This window comes from Fusarium proliferatum (assembly GCF_900067095.1).
Source record: "Fusarium proliferatum ET1 genome assembly, contig: FPRO_scaffold008, whole genome shotgun sequence".
NCBI lineage: Eukaryota > Fungi > Ascomycota > Sordariomycetes > Hypocreales > Nectriaceae > Fusarium > Fusarium proliferatum.
The window spans coordinates 1,433,879-1,450,769 of NW_022194797.1; the positions used below are offsets into that span (position 1 = coordinate 1,433,879).

General features: G+C 48.7%; 7 protein-coding genes across 7 annotated transcripts; 5 read left to right on the top strand and 2 right to left on the bottom strand.

Annotated features, from left to right (window-relative positions):
* Positions 1-381: 381 nt before the first annotated feature.
* FPRO_14248 (uncharacterized protein) lies at positions 382-4,219 on the bottom strand (the record flags this gene model as incomplete). Its single annotated transcript, XM_031219252.1, has 5 exons — positions 382-3,026; positions 3,088-3,304; positions 3,351-3,773; positions 3,829-3,881; positions 3,937-4,219. 5 exons carry the CDS (start codon positions 4,217-4,219, stop codon positions 382-384), a joined length of 3,621 nt encoding a protein of 1,206 aa, XP_031085029.1.
* A 915-nt stretch (positions 4,220-5,134) lies between these two features.
* Positions 5,135-6,665, top strand: FPRO_14249 (putative ABC1 transport protein; the record flags this gene model as incomplete). Its single annotated transcript, XM_031219253.1, has 2 exons — positions 5,135-6,004; positions 6,054-6,665. 2 exons carry the CDS (start codon positions 5,135-5,137, stop codon positions 6,663-6,665), a joined length of 1,482 nt encoding a protein of 493 aa, XP_031085030.1.
* A 304-nt stretch (positions 6,666-6,969) lies between these two features.
* FPRO_14250 (uncharacterized protein) lies at positions 6,970-8,028 on the bottom strand (the record flags this gene model as incomplete). Its single annotated transcript, XM_031219254.1, has 1 exon — positions 6,970-8,028. One exon carries the CDS (start codon positions 8,026-8,028, stop codon positions 6,970-6,972), a length of 1,059 nt encoding a protein of 352 aa, XP_031085031.1.
* A 614-nt stretch (positions 8,029-8,642) lies between these two features.
* On the top strand, positions 8,643-10,102 carry FPRO_14251 (uncharacterized protein; the record flags this gene model as incomplete). Its single annotated transcript, XM_031219255.1, has 2 exons — positions 8,643-8,679; positions 8,730-10,102. 2 exons carry the CDS (start codon positions 8,643-8,645, stop codon positions 10,100-10,102), a joined length of 1,410 nt encoding a protein of 469 aa, XP_031085032.1.
* A 1,008-nt stretch (positions 10,103-11,110) lies between these two features.
* FPRO_14252 (uncharacterized protein) lies at positions 11,111-13,297 on the top strand (the record flags this gene model as incomplete). Its single annotated transcript, XM_031219256.1, has 8 exons — positions 11,111-11,279; positions 11,330-11,363; positions 11,413-11,674; positions 11,725-11,851; positions 11,910-12,154; positions 12,208-12,421; positions 12,472-13,223; positions 13,271-13,297. The coding sequence occupies 8 exons, from the start codon at positions 11,111-11,113 to the stop codon at positions 13,295-13,297; spliced, it is 1,830 nt and encodes a 609-aa protein (XP_031085033.1).
* Positions 13,298-13,942: 645 nt separating this feature from the next.
* Positions 13,943-15,325, top strand: FPRO_14253 (uncharacterized protein; the record flags this gene model as incomplete). Its single annotated transcript, XM_031219257.1, has 1 exon — positions 13,943-15,325. One exon carries the CDS (start codon positions 13,943-13,945, stop codon positions 15,323-15,325), a length of 1,383 nt encoding a protein of 460 aa, XP_031085034.1.
* A 678-nt stretch (positions 15,326-16,003) lies between these two features.
* FPRO_14254 (uncharacterized protein) lies at positions 16,004-16,766 on the top strand (the record flags this gene model as incomplete). The annotated part of the gene is made up of 3 exons (XM_031219258.1): positions 16,004-16,179; positions 16,232-16,628; positions 16,677-16,766. 3 exons carry the CDS (start codon positions 16,004-16,006, stop codon positions 16,764-16,766), a joined length of 663 nt encoding a protein of 220 aa, XP_031085035.1.
* Between the last annotated feature and the right edge of the window lie 125 nt (positions 16,767-16,891).

A 16,891-nucleotide genomic window follows, 5' to 3' on the forward strand; every position in this document is an offset into this window, starting at 1 on the left:
ATGTGCAGGACTAGCGCTTGGATCTGCTCGGGTATGAGCAAGTTGTTGGTGGCGCTGTCTTGAGGACCCCCTGTGTTGACGCAGAACTAGTTTGAGCTGCATGACAGGGCTATATCATCCTTGTGAGTCAAAATGCTGTTGAGATTCACAGCTGGACACGTTTCAACAGCCACCGTCTAAAGAGCGAATGTGGACCTGCATCGGATCGAAAGGGGTCCCTAAACTTATCATAGATTATCCTAAACTCGTCTAAGTATTTCCATCTTTTAGGGTGGCTCAGGTTCGAGGCTATTTAGACGACGGGCAAGGAGAATCTTATCTCTCTATCATAAATCTCTATCTATATAGATTATTTCGTATGCCCGAAACTGTCCAGTCTGCTCAAGCTCGCTTATGATCCAACAAGACTGCGTACTTGGTGAACTCTTGATCACTCATGAGCATGTTTAATTCCTCCGGCAAAGTTCCGAGCACGAGCTCCACGCCACCATCCTTTCGCATCGGAGAGATGACCAAGAAGCGGAAACGTCTATGACCACGTTCGATCTGTGGCCGCATCGTTTCCGGGCTACCCCCCTCAAAGAATCCATCACCAAACGAGATGTCGCTTGTCTGAAACAGCATCATGTTGGAGATCATGGCGTTCATGTGCTCAAGACCCATGTTTGCTGTTGCAGGTTTGCTATAGTCTGTCATGGAGCGCAGTAGAGTAAATGTGTCATGGACTAGTGACGGTGTGATTCGTGCAGCTGCCTCTCGGATCACGCGCGCAATCTGTGAGATGTTTGTTTCAGGAGAGCAGAGTGTTTCGATAGGCATGACTGGGCGATTCATCACGAGCAAACTGCCCATGTAGGACGACGGCAACAGTGACGAGAAGTAAGGCCGACCATCAATTGGCATTTCGAGAATTGACAGCTCGTCACGCTGAAACGTCTGGTTCCTGATATCTTTAGCCACCCTGTATCTAGATCTGATCGATGCACGCCAGAAGAACGCTTGCACAATATCAATCACTGACGTAGAGGCACTCTTGGCCTGAGGATTCGCCAAAGCTTCTTGCTTGAGTCTGTGGATGCTCTCCCCTGAAAGAAGGAAGACTGTAGTGCTAAGCGATCGTTCGCTTGGAGCAGCGGGCCATACTGAGCTTCCTGGGAACGTAGGGGCAGGAGGGAGAGTATTCTGCGTAGCACGAGGCTTCTCAGCAGCCGTGGTCTCGTTATGAGACCCTGTCCCATTGCGCACGTCAACGCCAATCTCGGGCGTGAATGGAAGAAAGCCCCAAGTGCCAGGATCAACCTCATGAATGGGCTTCTCATATCCTTCCTTCTCCCAAATAATTTCAGGAAGATCATGATTGAAACTTTCGGGGTCAAACCATTCACACGTCGCCGTCTCATCGCCGTCAAGATACCGACAGCACTCAGCCCATACTCTGATTGCCACCATGACGCCAACAGCATCAAGACAGGTGTGAATGAAGTTGGTGGCCAGAATACACCCCCCTTCAACGAAATTGGCTTGTGCGACAAGTATATCTGCTGGCATTGAAGGGAAAGGTGGGCAATCCAAGACAAGCTCATCGCTGAACAAGGATGGCGAGAAGCCCGCTTGACGCATTTCCCCGAACGACGGAAGGACCTGAGAAAGATCTTTGTACACCAGCTGCCTCGGCTTTGAAGAAGCTGGTAACGGCTGAGGAGGAATTGTAATGCGATACTCGCCTTTCTTATACCCAAACTCATGCTCAGAGGCAAGCATCATTTTCCCGTCAAGCTCAGGAATGATCTCAAATGCGCGTATGAGTCCAGCTTGTAGCTTAGCAAAGGCTTCTTCGAAGCTGACGCCTGGCCGAAGAGCGAAGTAGAAGTTGAGACCCATGTAGTGATTGGGGTTGACAGCATCGAACGGGTTCATCTTGGATCCCAGACGTCGCTTGCGATCAGCTATAATCTTCTTCATATTTTCAGACTCGATGCTTGAACATGGTGTTTCTGTCGTTTTGCTTGTTTCCGTATCGCTCAATGATTCCACCGCAATTTTCTTGGACTTTTCTTCCTCCAATATCTTGAGAAGCTGGACAGAAAATTCGTCTATCGTTGGGTGTGCATACAGATGGCGGGGAGCAAGCTTTTCCTCAAGCCCTGTAATAGCACGAATGATTGTAATGACTCGAAAAACGAGAAGAGAGTCCAAGCCGAGGTCAAAGACGTCCTCGTCGGCTGGGAAATCGTCAACCTCTGGCAAAACAGACTGCATAACATGAGAGATCGATTCTCTCACGGTGTCAATCGACGTAGTGTCAATCGAAAATGCGTCAAAATCTTCATCCTCGGCTTCCTCATCTCTAGAGATGTAGAAGCGATCGATGAAGTCTGCATATAGATCTAGAGTGGCGCGGCGTTTGATGGTCTGTTTGTCTGTCCGGATGAAGGGCTTGTCTGACTCCGAGAAGGCTATATACTCTCTTTGCAGTCGAGTCTTCTGGAAAGTGGAGTTGTTTGCCCTCTCAACGATAGTCCAGATGCTATCGAACAACTCGTTGTTCTTATCACTGTGGTCCTTGAGCTCAATCAAAAGACCTGCTTGAGGCTTCCCAGTGCCGATCATAAGGCAACCTTCGACTGCAGGATGCGTCGTGACCAAAGCCTCTGTGTCCAAGGGAGAGATCTTGTAACCGTTGGAAAGGACGACGACATCGTCACTTCTACCACTGAAGGCCCAGAGATTTGGATTTATCGGGTGTCTGATGTACAGATCCTTGAGATTTACTGAATCCTGGTCAGGGAAGGTATAGAATATCCCCTGGAATAGAGCCCAATGCTCGTTTCGGTGCACCCAGTGTTCGTATACGCCAGGCTGGACCTCCTTGAACTCAAATCCTGAGTATGGATGGAAAGCAAACCAGTGCCAGTCTTCTCTCCGAACCCAAAGATTACCGATGAAAAGACCTTCCGTTGTGCCTGTGAGGTTGAGTACCCTGACTACTTCATTGACCTTGGAGACAATGACGGGGCTGACGGGGCCTGTAGATGAGGGTCAGTGATCCACGCCCACGTCAATTTGGGATGGATTAAGTCTACTGACCGCCAGAAGCACAAATGAACTTTGATGACTTGAATTTGGCCAACACTTCTGGGTTCTCGCCTAGTTCGTCCACAAGTGAAGGTACCATACTCCATATGTCGATATGACCAGTGAGTGACTCGATGAGTCCGAGATTGGGTAAGACACCCGAAGGCCCAAGAATACAATGAAGATTGAACAAGGAAGGCATAAGTATATCCATAATTACACCGGCTCCCTGTCTCCGTGGTTAGCTGGTTCAGATTGCCCGCAGGAACACTTACATGGCTCATAGGAAAGGAGGAGTAGATCCTATCACCTTCGTTCCAATTCTCAGTCCAAGGAGCCAACCCACCATCGCCTTCGATAGGAGGCAGCAGTCTTACGGCATCCATGGTACCGATCAAGCCGTGCGTCCATAGAATCGGCTTTGGCACGCCAGTAGTTCCCGAAGTGTGCAGTATGCAAAATGGCTCATTGATGGCACTCTCGAAAGCCTTATCAAACACGAATGGCTCCGTTGACTCGGCGTGTAGAAGCTCATCTACACTTGGGAGCTCGAGAACTCTCATATACTTCTCCTGTAAAATCCCTTCCACTAGGGGGAGCATTGCTTGCTCTCGGGGCTTCACCCAGATACTGCAATCAGAAGCATTGAGAACAGCTAACGCGCCAGTGATGTTGTTCTTGGGTGAAAGGAAGAGAGCCTGTTTGAAGTCATTCAGCATCGTTTGTACGATAATGGGTTCTGGGACAACTTACGGCACAGCCGGCCTTGACAGCACCATAGGTCAAGAGCACATGCCGAATGTCATCTGAACTTTTGTGAGATCTACGTATGTAATTCTTGAAAGTTGAGTGTGTACTTACGAGGTCCGATGTAACCCAAAACTCGGATCTTCTGTGTTACAGCATGCTCCTTTGCCGGATCGCCGTTGGGGGCTCCATTCATTGCATTGAGATGCTTATGGAGCCACCATGCTGTTTTATCAACGGCCCGTGCAAAGGCCTGTGCAGTAATATGCTTAAGCCTTGGGATACCGTCAGAAAGGCTGGCAATGGAGTAGACAATGCGTTCGGGATCCGCCACCGCCAGGCGATCAAGTATTTGGGGAATAAGTCTCCTCCCATACAAGGAATCAGTGTCAACCATTCTGAGCAACAGATGAGGAATTTCCAAGATTAGCGAGCGATACACAGAGACCTTGTGGTGACTTTGACAGTGTCAACCTTATCTTCTCATTGAATCAACAAAGTGACACGTAACGAACATGTTAGGCCTTGATCCTAGGCGCCAGAAATCTTGTTGTGGCTTTAGATGAGTTTATCATAATAATTTCTAAATTTTAGTAATTTATTTTCTTCACCCGAAAGAGACTCCAAGGACCCGCATTATCTCGAGATGAGTTCAATTCGGCGTAGGGCCGGAGAATTCAGGCAAAACATGCATGGTATGATAAGAAACAAACTCATTCTCGCTCACAACAAACTTTCTCTTCTTCGATTAACGCCACCACCCAGAAGCTCACATGACATTCTTGCGTAAAATTTCACAAAATCAATAATAGGTGACACGACATTTGAGCACATTGTTTAGCGTCTTGATGCATGTAACTTGCTCAGTTCCCCCTGTCCACGCTTCATCACCCCGGATCTTGAGCATATAATCAGCCTCAAGTGGATACCCAGTGCGCAGTTTGTCACAGCCACGCTGGAACCCCCTGTCAGTGATACGAGACCTTGCTTATCGAATCATAGACTCAGCACAGTCGATGTTCCTGCAGCTTGTCACTTCACTCCATACCCCGACACCAGAACATCGTCAGATCGGTCGAATCCTTTGGCTGAATTGGCCATCAAGACTTTCTTGTGGTCCCAAGCTTGACCCTGCACATGTTTGGCTTGATACTTAATATCCTCGGAAACTTGTAGCTGGGCTCAAACGTTAACCGCTTTGCATATTTTCACCACAAATCCAACATATTAACGAAAAGTGGTTCATCTTGAAACCCAACACGGATACCGTGCTACCTCGACGCATCTTAGTCTCGAGACATACCCCATCTCCATGCAGATCATACCGTCGTATCCTGCCCTCGCGAACCAACACAGCATGACTGTGACTTCCAGAATTGTCTCGGATGCTTCCGTCCAGGAACAGTCCAACATTACCAAATCAGGAGCGGTAAGGCCCATTGCAGAGCAGCAGGACGCAGATCCATCTGTGCGTGCAGTCTCCTCCAAGATCTTGGATGTCATCTTCGAGTATGCCTTGAACAAATTCAGCGACAGCAAAGAAAGGCTTGAGGCCGGTAGGCCCAAATTTCTGTCCGTCGTGGGCAAATTCGTGGCTGCGAGGACAAGAGTTGAGATGTGCCTACCAGCATTTCCTTTCAAATCAGCAAACAAAGCCTACAAGGTTTTTGGCATATTGCCCGACAAAGCGGAGGAGATTGCGTTAGATCGGCTCAATACTATGTGCATCCGCATCGGCGAGATCTACCAGCCTGGCGCTCGATGCACTATCATCTCAGATGGTGTTGTCTACAACGACCTATTGAGTATTCCCGATCGTGACACCTGGGCCTACGGGGAGGCGCTTCGAAGATTAGCTTCTGATAAAGGCTTCCAGCACATATCATTCTCCAGGATCCGAGACTTGGTCGACCTTCCTCTGCCAGCTGAGATGCATGAGATTGCATATGTCGCCAATGCGACCAATTTCCGCCGAGCCCTTCTAAACCGCTTCGGCAAAGACAACATCGACATTGACCAAGAGATTGAGAAAGACCCCGACACCAAGATGACTTACCTTGGGTATCGGCGGTTCCTAGAATCCGATCTCAAGCATATTTTTCCGGTCGGCAATGGACGAACAGCAAATGCATATCGCAGAGATGTGAGGTATCTTGCGAAGCAGATGTTGATCCGAGGCTATGTGAGTAACATAAGTTACATCTCTTCACCCGGTCTCTAACTATCCATAGGCTTTCGCCGCTGCTGTCAAGCACGGTTTCCCTAACCACCTCCGTCTGTCTATCCATCAGTCTACTGGCGAAAATAAAATTTCTTTGAGCTTGCTCAACACCAGGACAGGCTTCACTACCCCGTGGCACTGTTGTGTTGCCCTGACAGCAACTGGGGAATGGACCAGTGCTCCAAAGGGAGAGTATCTGAAAGACCCAAACATGCAGATTATCTACGAGAATGGTCGACCGAGCTACTTCCAGGAGGTTGCTAATAACAACGACTCTGGTCAAAAAGCTGGGACGGAGACCCTGGAGGTGAAAAGCAGCAAGGGACAGAGCAATGCACCGCTTACTGAGCTTCAAGAGCCAGTCTCCTTGTCCCTGACAGAAGCAGAGAGAGACAGAATAACCGCGCTTGCAAATTTCATGATGTCGGCCGAATTCAAGCAGTGCGACAAGATGGCGAAGTCGGGACATACATGTATCGGCAGGGTTCCAGATTTTAAACCAAACGAGTTTAACACAGTGGCATGGCTCAAGGAGCTAATATGTGCCGCGGCTAGAGACACTGAGAGATGTAGCAAGGGCCCCGGTGTCAGTTGTCAAGACATACCAGCAAGCGGTGAATAGTAGCTTCAAGTGCCGAAGGGTTCTAGTTCATAGGCTAGGTCTAGGTTTTTAAGATAAAAGGGCTCCTCGAGATGGACGATCATGACCGTTTAAGTAGTAATAGACAGAATCGCCTCAACTCCTCAATAAAGAATATCTTCACAAAGCTCAACATTTAGCCAATTGGATTTTTCCTTTGGATTTCTTTTAAATCCTGCTGATATAGTGAGAATGTTTATGCTCCGGTCTTTTTACATTCCACCAAGTATTTAATCGCACTTAAACATGATCGTTACATCGCTACCAACAGTTTCAATTCTTGTATTTAACTACACTTCTCATCTCCTGTGTTCTTCATGACTCTCTGAAGCCAGTTAGCTTTCGTCATGTTAGCAATGTGAATAAGTGGCATCTTGGGATCGTCCATCATATCAAAACCGTGCCAAGCTCCAGGCCAGATGTGAAGTTCGCATGTTGATCCGCCTCGCCACATCTCGGTAGCATAGGCGACGGCGACATCGCGGAAGACTTCACATTCTCCAGCATCGATGTATGCAGCGGGCAAATTCGAAAGATCAGTCTCTCTTGCAGGCGCTTGATACGGTGTAACATGCTCTGATCCTCGTGCATCACCCAGGATAAGATCCCAAATGGCACGAAGCCATGCTGTACTGGCAGGGTTGCCGTACTCGAATTGCTGATCAGCCAAGCTCTCACATCGGTCATCTAAGAGAGGCGAGTAAAGCATCTGAGCTTTGACCGGGATAGCTGGGCGCTTCCTATCACGAGCCATAAGGCACGTAGCAGCTGCAAGGGCGCCTCCTCCAGACACCCCAAACACGACAATGGCAGCTGGGTCAATTCCAAGACTCAAAGCATTCTCAGAAATCCACACAAGCCCCGCATAGCAGTCTTCAGCTGGGCCAGGCGCGCGCGTCTCCGGGGCAAGACGGTGTTCCACGGAGACAATAACGCAATCGATCCCTCTCAGAAGATCAATCACAGACGTGACGGCAGTGAATCTGTCACCACTGACCATCCCGCCGCCGTGAATGTGATACAAGACTGGCCTCGGTGCCTTTGATGGGTTCTTGGGAGCGAACGCTGACAAGGTAATTATATTATTGTCAGGTCCAGGAACTGAGTGCTCCGTGTGACTCAAGTGCGGGTTATCACTGAGGACAGTCTCTGCATTGAAGATGAATGAGCCATGAGAGCATTCCTGTAAACCACTCGCGACTCCACGCATCAAGTTTAGGTCGAATTCTTCAGGGAATGAAGCAGAGTCCAACAGTGGTGCCAGGTCATGATCGTAGGTCGGACGAGGTATCTTGATCCTCGAGTCAAGCTTCGCAGCTTGTGAATATGGGAAGGGGTATGTCATGTCGACGAAAAATGATGAAGGTTCGCAAGAATTGACACTGCTCGATTCTTGTCAGCCAAGATATTAGCACCTCGAGATGAGCTAGCTATTTGCTGAACAAAACTGAAAGGATGACAGAAGATACGTGCAGCAAGAGGTACGTATATGCCCGCTATGTTGTCTTTCTCGAGCATTCATCTTCCAGAACTCGTATTTTGCGACCGATGGGTCCCTTAGTTCAATTCGTATGTTCAGGTGGATACTGGCCTTGAATGAGAAGGTTTGAGTCGATTTTGCCTTGTGCATGAAGCTATCGTCAATAAGGCAAGAGCCCATTATCTGTCCCGCCAAGTCGTGGACCCTTGAAAGAGGCTTGAAGGATCGTTCTAGATTCTTTGCGCGCATAAATAAATAACTTACTCAATTCAGGGTACACGATCCTCTTCTCAGATCTTTTTTGCTCATATGCTCGCAGCAAAGGGGTTGGAGATTAGGTACTTCGACATTACCACATCGCGTGTATTGGGAGGAAAGAGATTCGATTCGTACATCATGTGCTTCTCGCCGTTTACCCTGCTTCGGTGTTGCAACAGTAGTCATCATCCTGTTGATGACTTATGCAAACATTCTTCAACATGACGGAACGGCAACTGAAGAAGATACGCCCGCTTGGTAAACAGTTCCTCCTACCTTCATCCAAACGCTGCTAACAAAGAGCGTAGGCAAGCTCGAACAGCTCTCAACAATCGCCCACCATATAGACTTCTTTACAAATACTGGTCTATCTGCACACTACGCACCGACACAGGTCTTGCCTGGCTTCGATCTGGAAGAGACCGTCTACGGCGCCTTATCACAAGTCCTCACCCAGCATCCGATTCTGTTCGCGATTCCAGTGATTCCTGAGAAGGAAGAACCGTACTGGGGACGATTAGCCTCAATCGATCTCGAGAAAGTTGTGTCCTTTGTCGACCGAAATCAGCCATGTTTGGCCGGAGATCAAACAGACGACGAGCTTGATTCACTGCTTGAGCGCCAACACAATACAAACTTCAAATCTGAATATGGTACTCTACCTGTCTGGAGACTGGTAATACTCAAGGACCATGATTTGAGCAAAGGAATCACGGTCTCATTCATTGCCCATCACTCGATGACTGATGGAACTGGCCTTCAGATTTTCCATGATTCGTTCCAAAAATCTCTTTGTGACATTTCGTCCAGTTCCACAGAACAAGCAACTGATCACGTTGTTTTCTCAAATGATGGGCTGACTGCTCCATCCCTCGAGGAGCTTCACCCTCTGCCGATTCCAACAAGCCCACCAGCATCTAATGCAGCGGAGCTGAATGAGTGGAGGGGCGTTCCCATTGCATTACCCTGCAATACACGTTATAAATCACTCTCGCTTCCATCAAATACCATGGAGCGCTTTGTGCAAGACTGCAAGACGCACAGGGTAGCACCAACTGCGGCTCTTCCATCTCTTGTCGCAAGGTTGCTGTACAACAATCTCCCAGCGACAGCGGAGGTTCTTACATGCAACCTTCCAGTAAGCTTGCGATCGGACCTACCACCAAAGATGGTCGAAGGAGTCATGGGAAACTTCATTGATGCCTTCAAAGTCCAGCTTCTTCGCTCCGACCTAGATCAGGTTTCGGATGACTCAAGCGCAGGTGCTTTTGGGATATGGAATCATGCCAAGAAAATTCAACAGGCTACCAGAAAGTATTTTGCGAATGCATCGCCTTCCGGAGAGCCATATGCAAATGTCGCTGCGCTCAGGCTTATTCCAGACATCGGCGCAGCTTTGACCGGATCAATCGGCCATCCTCGCGGAGAATCTTTTGAGGTGTCAAACCTCGGGACCTTTCCACAGGCTAAGAACGTCAAGGGAGATGCCAAACTATTATGGCATCGAGGAAAAGTGTTGTTGAGCCGATGCGCATATGCTGGAGGAGCTCCGTTGGTGGTTTGTGTGCTGAACAATGAGGAGTATGTTGGGTTTGGCTTTACGTGGCAGGATGGCTCTATTGAGGAGAGCATCGTCCAGGCTGTGATCAATGGCATTAAATCATACTTCAGCACTAACTAGGACGTAGGCATCCAACAACAATAGAGGGGAAAGAATGGTACCGGCGATCTCAATTGCCGAGATATCGTCATTTCAGGCATAATGCTTGTACGTGGTCAATTGAAGCTGAATCGTGGCTTCGGTGACAGGCGTCAAAAACGAATAAGATTTAGTGGCCATAGCGCTAACCCCTCAGAGGCGCATCCCACTGTAACATTCGATCTTGATGCGTCAATGCAGGCGAGCTATGCCACTGACCTTTCAGCTATCCGACCTTACTTACCAGTAAAATATATTCAAGGCTGCCGCCAATCATCGCAACTTCAGAGTGCATCTATCAATCATTATTGTATCCAGATATTAAGCTGGGTGGGTTTTAGAGAAATTACTCTGCATTCTGCCGTCTTAATAGCCTTGTCCTTATTGACTCCTCTATAGGCCTAATCTCACTCACCTCGGTAGTCTCGGCTACAAAACAGCACCTCCTCATTCTTGTTATCCCACCGGCCATGGCATAATATCATTACAATTGCTTACAATATCAGTATGCGCGTACCTCTATGTCTGAATCGGCTTGTAAACCTTATCAGGCCATGCTAAGCCAGGGTCTTGAAGGCGATGCTCGCTGAGAACCTGGCCCGTGTCCAATGGGATCTTTACTCTATTCGGGGCTCCGAAATAAGGTTTGCGGACATGATTCCCTCTTGAGTGTCCTTTTGAATGCGTTCCTGAAACGGCCATTCAAGGGCTGAAACAAAACCTTCGATTTCGGTAATTGAGCTCGGGATTCGGCTGCACAATCAAGCAGGTTTCCCAGTGCCAATGCTTGGAATCATCAGTGGCACGTTCTGTTCTGGGATAGATTGTAATGACACCTTCTGTATCAGTCCTGATCAGGTATTTGTTTGCTGAAACTCGGAGGGTATAAGATCGTCTTCGTCCCATCACTTCTCTTACAGGTACAGTTTGATCAGCCAATTTGTCTCTTTAGAAAATACAAACATTCATTCATTGTCACTCATTTTGACCATGCCTAGATTTCAGGCGCTTACCCTGGCAGCTCTGAGCTGTCTGCATGCGACAACTGCCTCTGCTTACCCACGTCAAGATGCCAGTGTGCGCACAGAATACGACTATATCATTGTTGGTGCAGGCGCTTCAGGCCTCACTGTCGCTAACCGCCTATCGGAGGATCCTGGTGCGTTCTGCCGTTGCATCGACCCTTCATGTTTGCTGACGCCCCAACAGCTGTGACTGTCCTCGTGATTGAAGCTGGTGACTTGTAAGAGATCTGGTATTTGACGGACGATGAAATACTTACCTCTGCATAGCGACAAAAATGAAGACATCGTAACAATCCCAGGCCTTGCTGGCGGTGCTGTTGGCACAAAGTACGACTGGAATCTGACATATCCCGCTACAACCTCTCTCAATGGACGCAACGTCTCAATTCCCCTGGGCAAAGTCGTTGGAGGCTCAACCAAGCTCAATCGCATGGTCTATGATCGTGGTTCGAAGGCGGACTACGATCGCTGGGCGGAGTTGGGTAACAGCGATTGGCAGTGGGATACACTGCTTCCCTACTTCAAGAAGGTTGGCGATAGTTGGCAAAGTCACGAGGTCAGGACTAACTTGAATCGCAGAACGAGAAATTCACTGGACCGACTACCGATATCAAGAAGGAATACGGCATCACCACGGACCCTTCTGCGCATGGCTCGTCAGGCTTCATTCACTCCAGCTACTCGCCTTTCTTCTGGCCCACCACGAGTAAGTGCATCTTTCCCGTGCACAATTCGCCAACCGTACCAATACTGACAAACTCCAGAAAGTCTTGTCAAGGCCACTGAGGAGCTCGACATCGACGTCGCCTTCGACCAAGCCAATGGCGGCGCAATTGGAGGATACTTCTGCCCTCACAACCTCAACCCCAAGACCGTTGTTCGCTCCTCTGCACAGGACTACTACAGCGCTGTCTCTCAGCGCAAGAACCTCCAGCTTCTTCCAGGCAACCAGGTCACTCGCATTCTTACTAGCAAGAACGGAAGCTCCGTGAGGGCTACTGGTGTCGAGGTAAGCGATTGCCCTACAACAGCAACCGTTCGTAACTAACCATCTTCGCGCAGTTCGCGAAGAACAAGGACAGCGCCAAGAAGACTGTTAAGGCGAAGAAGGAGGTCATCCTTGCGGCTGGAGCCATTCACACTCCTCAGATCCTGCAGGTCTCCGGTATCGGTGACTCGGCTCTTCTCTCCAGTATCGACGTCCCTGTTGTTGTTGATCTCCCCGCTGTTGGCCAGAACTTCCACGATCATGTCTTACTCGCCGTTGTGGGCACAAGTAAGTCACGCGCTTTTGTTAACAGAATGTCAGAAGCTGATTGTGTTTAGTCAATGCTCCTATCCAAACCGGCAACCTTACTGGAAACGCCACTTTCGCTGCTGAGGCGCGCGCTGAATACGATCAGCAAAAGAAGGGACCTTATACTTCACCCACTGGTGACTTCCTTCTTTTCCTCCCTCTCTCCAACTACACAAGCTCCGCTTCGAGCATTCACAAGCAGGCCGCTAGCCAGGACGGCTCCAAGTTCCTCCCTTCAGGTACACCCGCCGAAGTCGTCAAGGGCTACAAGAAGCAGCAGAAGGTTCTCAACGATAAGCTTCTTGATACCAAGTCAGCCATCCTGGAGATTATCTGGGCCGATGGAACCTCGATCCTTGGTCTCCAGCATCCCTACTCTCGAGGCTCCGTCAAGGCCAAGTCTTCCAACATCTTCGACTCTCCAGATGCCAACCCAGAGTTCCTCAGCAACCCTCTCGATATCGCCATTCTCACTGAAGGTGTCAAGTTTGCTCGAAAGCTGTCTGCTGCACCCTCAATCAAGTCTATGAACCCCTTTGAAATTGTACCAGGAGCCAATGTCACAAGTGACAGTGACATTGAACAGTTCATCCGCAGTAGCGCATCAACTCTGTTCCATCCCGCAGGTTCCTGCAAGCTTGGTAGCCGCAGTGATGGTGGTGTAGTTGATGAGAAGCTCAGAGTTTACGGCATCAAGGGCCTTCGCATCGTCGATGCCAGTGTCATTCCCTTGCTCCCTGCCACGCATACAATGACTACTGTTTATGCTGTCGCTGAGAAGGTAAGCTATCCATCAAATTGTATATCACATATCTCTAACGAAAATAGGCTGCCGACTTGATCAAGCGCGGTTAAGTGTTGTTGGTATTCAGACAGCTCAGGTGGCGGAAACGAAGTTGTACTAAGCGTGTTTTTTTAAACTTGTAGATATTGATTTACCACTCAATGCATAGAAGCTCAACAATGCCACATGGATGTTTCTGGTCGAAAGATTGTCATTGTGACTGGAATGAAAGTGCCCTCCTGCTTGCAGCCGCTACTCTGTCCTTCTATTCGCTGGAGCATCAGCATGCTGACTTTGCACAAATGCACTATGCTGATCCAATGTACTCTTGGCAGTTATAAGACATACGCTCACTTTGGATCTTGGTTATAGGACTTTGGCGACGCGTAGTCAGTTACGTATATTGATGGAAAACAAGTTTCACAGTATATCCCAAGAGGCGGTGTTTCAACAAAACGTCATATCAATGCGACCCCTCAATGGCGATGCTATCTTATTCGCTCCTGATATCGTTTGCTCGATTTGGGGTCTTAGCGTGTGACCACGGTTAGCCACGTCAACGCCGGCATCAACGGATAAGCTCTTTTAAGTCAATTCAGCCAGCCACGTGAGAGGCTCGATGATGCTGACAATACTCATCTGAGGGGTAATTTCATGAATGAAGCATCGTGACCCCAATTCCGTTCAAGTTTCGATTCAATCAAGAGCTAGTCAACATGGACGTCTTTGCGACTTTACCGCCGGAGCTTATCGCGCCAATACTCAGCAATTTGCCCGATGTCAGAAGCTTATACAGCGTCGCCAAGGCGTCGCCGTATATCTTTCACTTCCTGAACGGGACGTTGGGAGCTGAGGTTCTTGATAACGTCCTCGACTCATCAGCACAGAATCTTGCGACAACGCCATGGATCCCGCACGTCCTGCGCCTGGTAGCCCTCATCAGGCATTCTTCCGCGACAAACCCACCAGCAAGGAACCTCACCACCTTTATCACAAAGTTCATCATGCCGACCTCATTTCAGAATGCCCAAGGAGACCACATTCCAGATATTCAATCGAGTCCGCCATCTTGTATCCCACGCATTCGTCTTGCCCATGTGATGCGAGATCACAATTCCATTACGCCGAGAGAAATGCTGTTCCTCTTTCGGAAGATCAAGCTGCTTGCAGGAGAGGCATTTGACTTCTTTCATGAGAGAATCAAAGCGACCAAACCGCAGCACCTGACTGACAAGTGCTACCATCTTGGCACGCTTCCTTGGAATCGACGGCCTGATGGCCATTTATGGGGACAGCCATACAAGCTCAACACGGGCGGTGAGGCGTCCTGGTACGAAATGCAGAGAGTCACCCTCGGCTTTTGGTGTCTCCAGTTGTGCTATGAGCTCAGTAACGCTGCTTCTGAAAAGCGACTGAACTGGTCAGCTTCTGATATTGAGGCAATCCGTGACATGGGATCCGGCGAGACGTGCCTGTCGGGACTCAGGAAGTCAAGCTTATGGATCGCTCGAGAACCGTTATGGGCTGCTTTGCTTTACGTCCGACATCTGGAAGGTTGCTCAGATGAAAGTTCTTGTGTTGGTGATACTGATGTTGCGAATAAGGGTTTGAGCGTTTTCTTCAACACAGGTTTCAAACCAGTGGAGGGAAGCCACCTGCAACTCCCCCATCCAAAGAAAAGTGCAAGCTTCGCATGGCCCGCTGTTATTCTGAAGGCACCCCCGTTTCCTTGTGTTGACCCAAATGATGCTTTTACTTATCACTGCCACAAAGTTCTAGTCGGATGTAAGGGTCTGAGATGGGCTGGACCACTTCTGTGCCCCAGAGGTACTCCCAGATTGAGTGAAGGTTTGCTATTCCGGCCATTCAGGAGTTTGGGCTTTGGCATCTGGGATGATGAACGATTAGTGACGATGGAAATGCTTGATGACCCCCAGAATAAGAGACCGCGGAGATTCCACGTCTGGTGTCAGGACCAAGTTTTCACTTGGACAAGTCTTTTGAGTAGCGAAGAGAAAGAAGAGCTGAGAGTGTACCAAGAGGCTTTACAGTTAAGGGAGGAACAGGAATTCGGTGAGTTGATTGTTGGTGCGAACTAGGACGATATTTCTCTTGGACAGGACTATCGGGACCAGCCCTTGGCACACTTTTTTGAGCGTATTTAGCATCATCTCTTTTATGGTGATATTAATTAAATTGAAACAATGTTCTTTAATCCATGAAGAAAGATTTCAAAATCCAAGAAGAAGAAACTCAGGTGCAGGGAATCGAACCCCAAGCTCTGATAGAGCTTAGGGTTCGACTGTTTCTTGGGCATGAAAAAATGCGAAACGGAGTGAGAGGTATTGAAACAATGCGAAACAATGCGAAGTCGATGTCGTCGCCGATCTCGCAAGAATTGGACATTCCAGATCATCATTAAATGTTTGACAGAAACGTTTGCAGCTTGAGTTTGTTCCAAAAAGACCACCCCACTATCACGACAGTGTCTTAGCGTGTCCCATCCAGAAGGAAGAGGGTCAAAAGGCAGAACGATCAAACTTTGGGTTGTTTTAGGAATGGATCATTGAAATTCCGACGGCACTCATCACCGATTAACTCTCGTCAATCCCGTCTTCAATCGATGGGAGATTCGAAGCTTGTACAACCATTATCCCTAAAAACAACCTACATAGAAGCAAAGACTGTCTTCAGCCTATTACATACCTGCATTTCATTCGCTACATCACCCTTTGTCACTATATAATCTTAGATCTTGTAAAACACTCTGTCCTACAATGACCGTCTTTAACATCGACGAGGAGGACAACCTCAACCGCATGCGCCGCGGCGATCTGTACTACGCTTTCACACCCGATTTGGTAGCTGCCCGCAAGCGATGCAGGCAAGCTGTCACTCGACTCAACGCAGCCGAGGACCCGACACGCCGCGAGATGGCCGAATTCTGGAGACAGTAAGCCAAACCCTCATAAAAGGCTCACTCATCATTATTCACATAACCTCAGGATAACAAACGACGACCGCCCTTTACCTCCACCTGCAGCAACGGAAGATGAGGAGGACAACGTGTTGCACGAATATCCCTGGATCGAAGCACCCATCAGAATCGACTACGGCACGAATATCAAAGTAGGAAGCAATGTTTTTATCAACTTCAACTGCACAATACTTGATACATGCCAAGTAACCATCGGCTCAAGGACGCTGATCGGACCAAACGTTTCTTTCTTCTCCGGTACGCATCCTCTGGATCCTGAGCTGCGTAATGGCACAAATGGACCAGAACTGGGCGGTACAATCACCGTGGGTGAAGATTGCTGGATCGCGGGCAACGTGACCATTCTCCCGGGTATCACAATCGGCGCTGGTTCCACGGTTGGTGCAGGGAGTGTTGTCACCAAGGTTTGTTGCACTTCATTTTTTGTGTCACAGTATCTGACATTTCCCCAGGATGTACCGCCTTACCATGTAGTTGCTGGAAACCCTGCCAAGATCATTCGTAAGCTTGAACAGAACCCCAACGGAAAGCAAGAAGTATAGATCAAGGACTTGGGTGGTCTAGAGTATGATTATCAATGTGATATTTCTTCGAAGTCCTGAGATTCTCCCGGCCCTTCGGAGCATTGGACGCCGACTCGGACAGTAAAGATTTCCAAGCTTGAGTG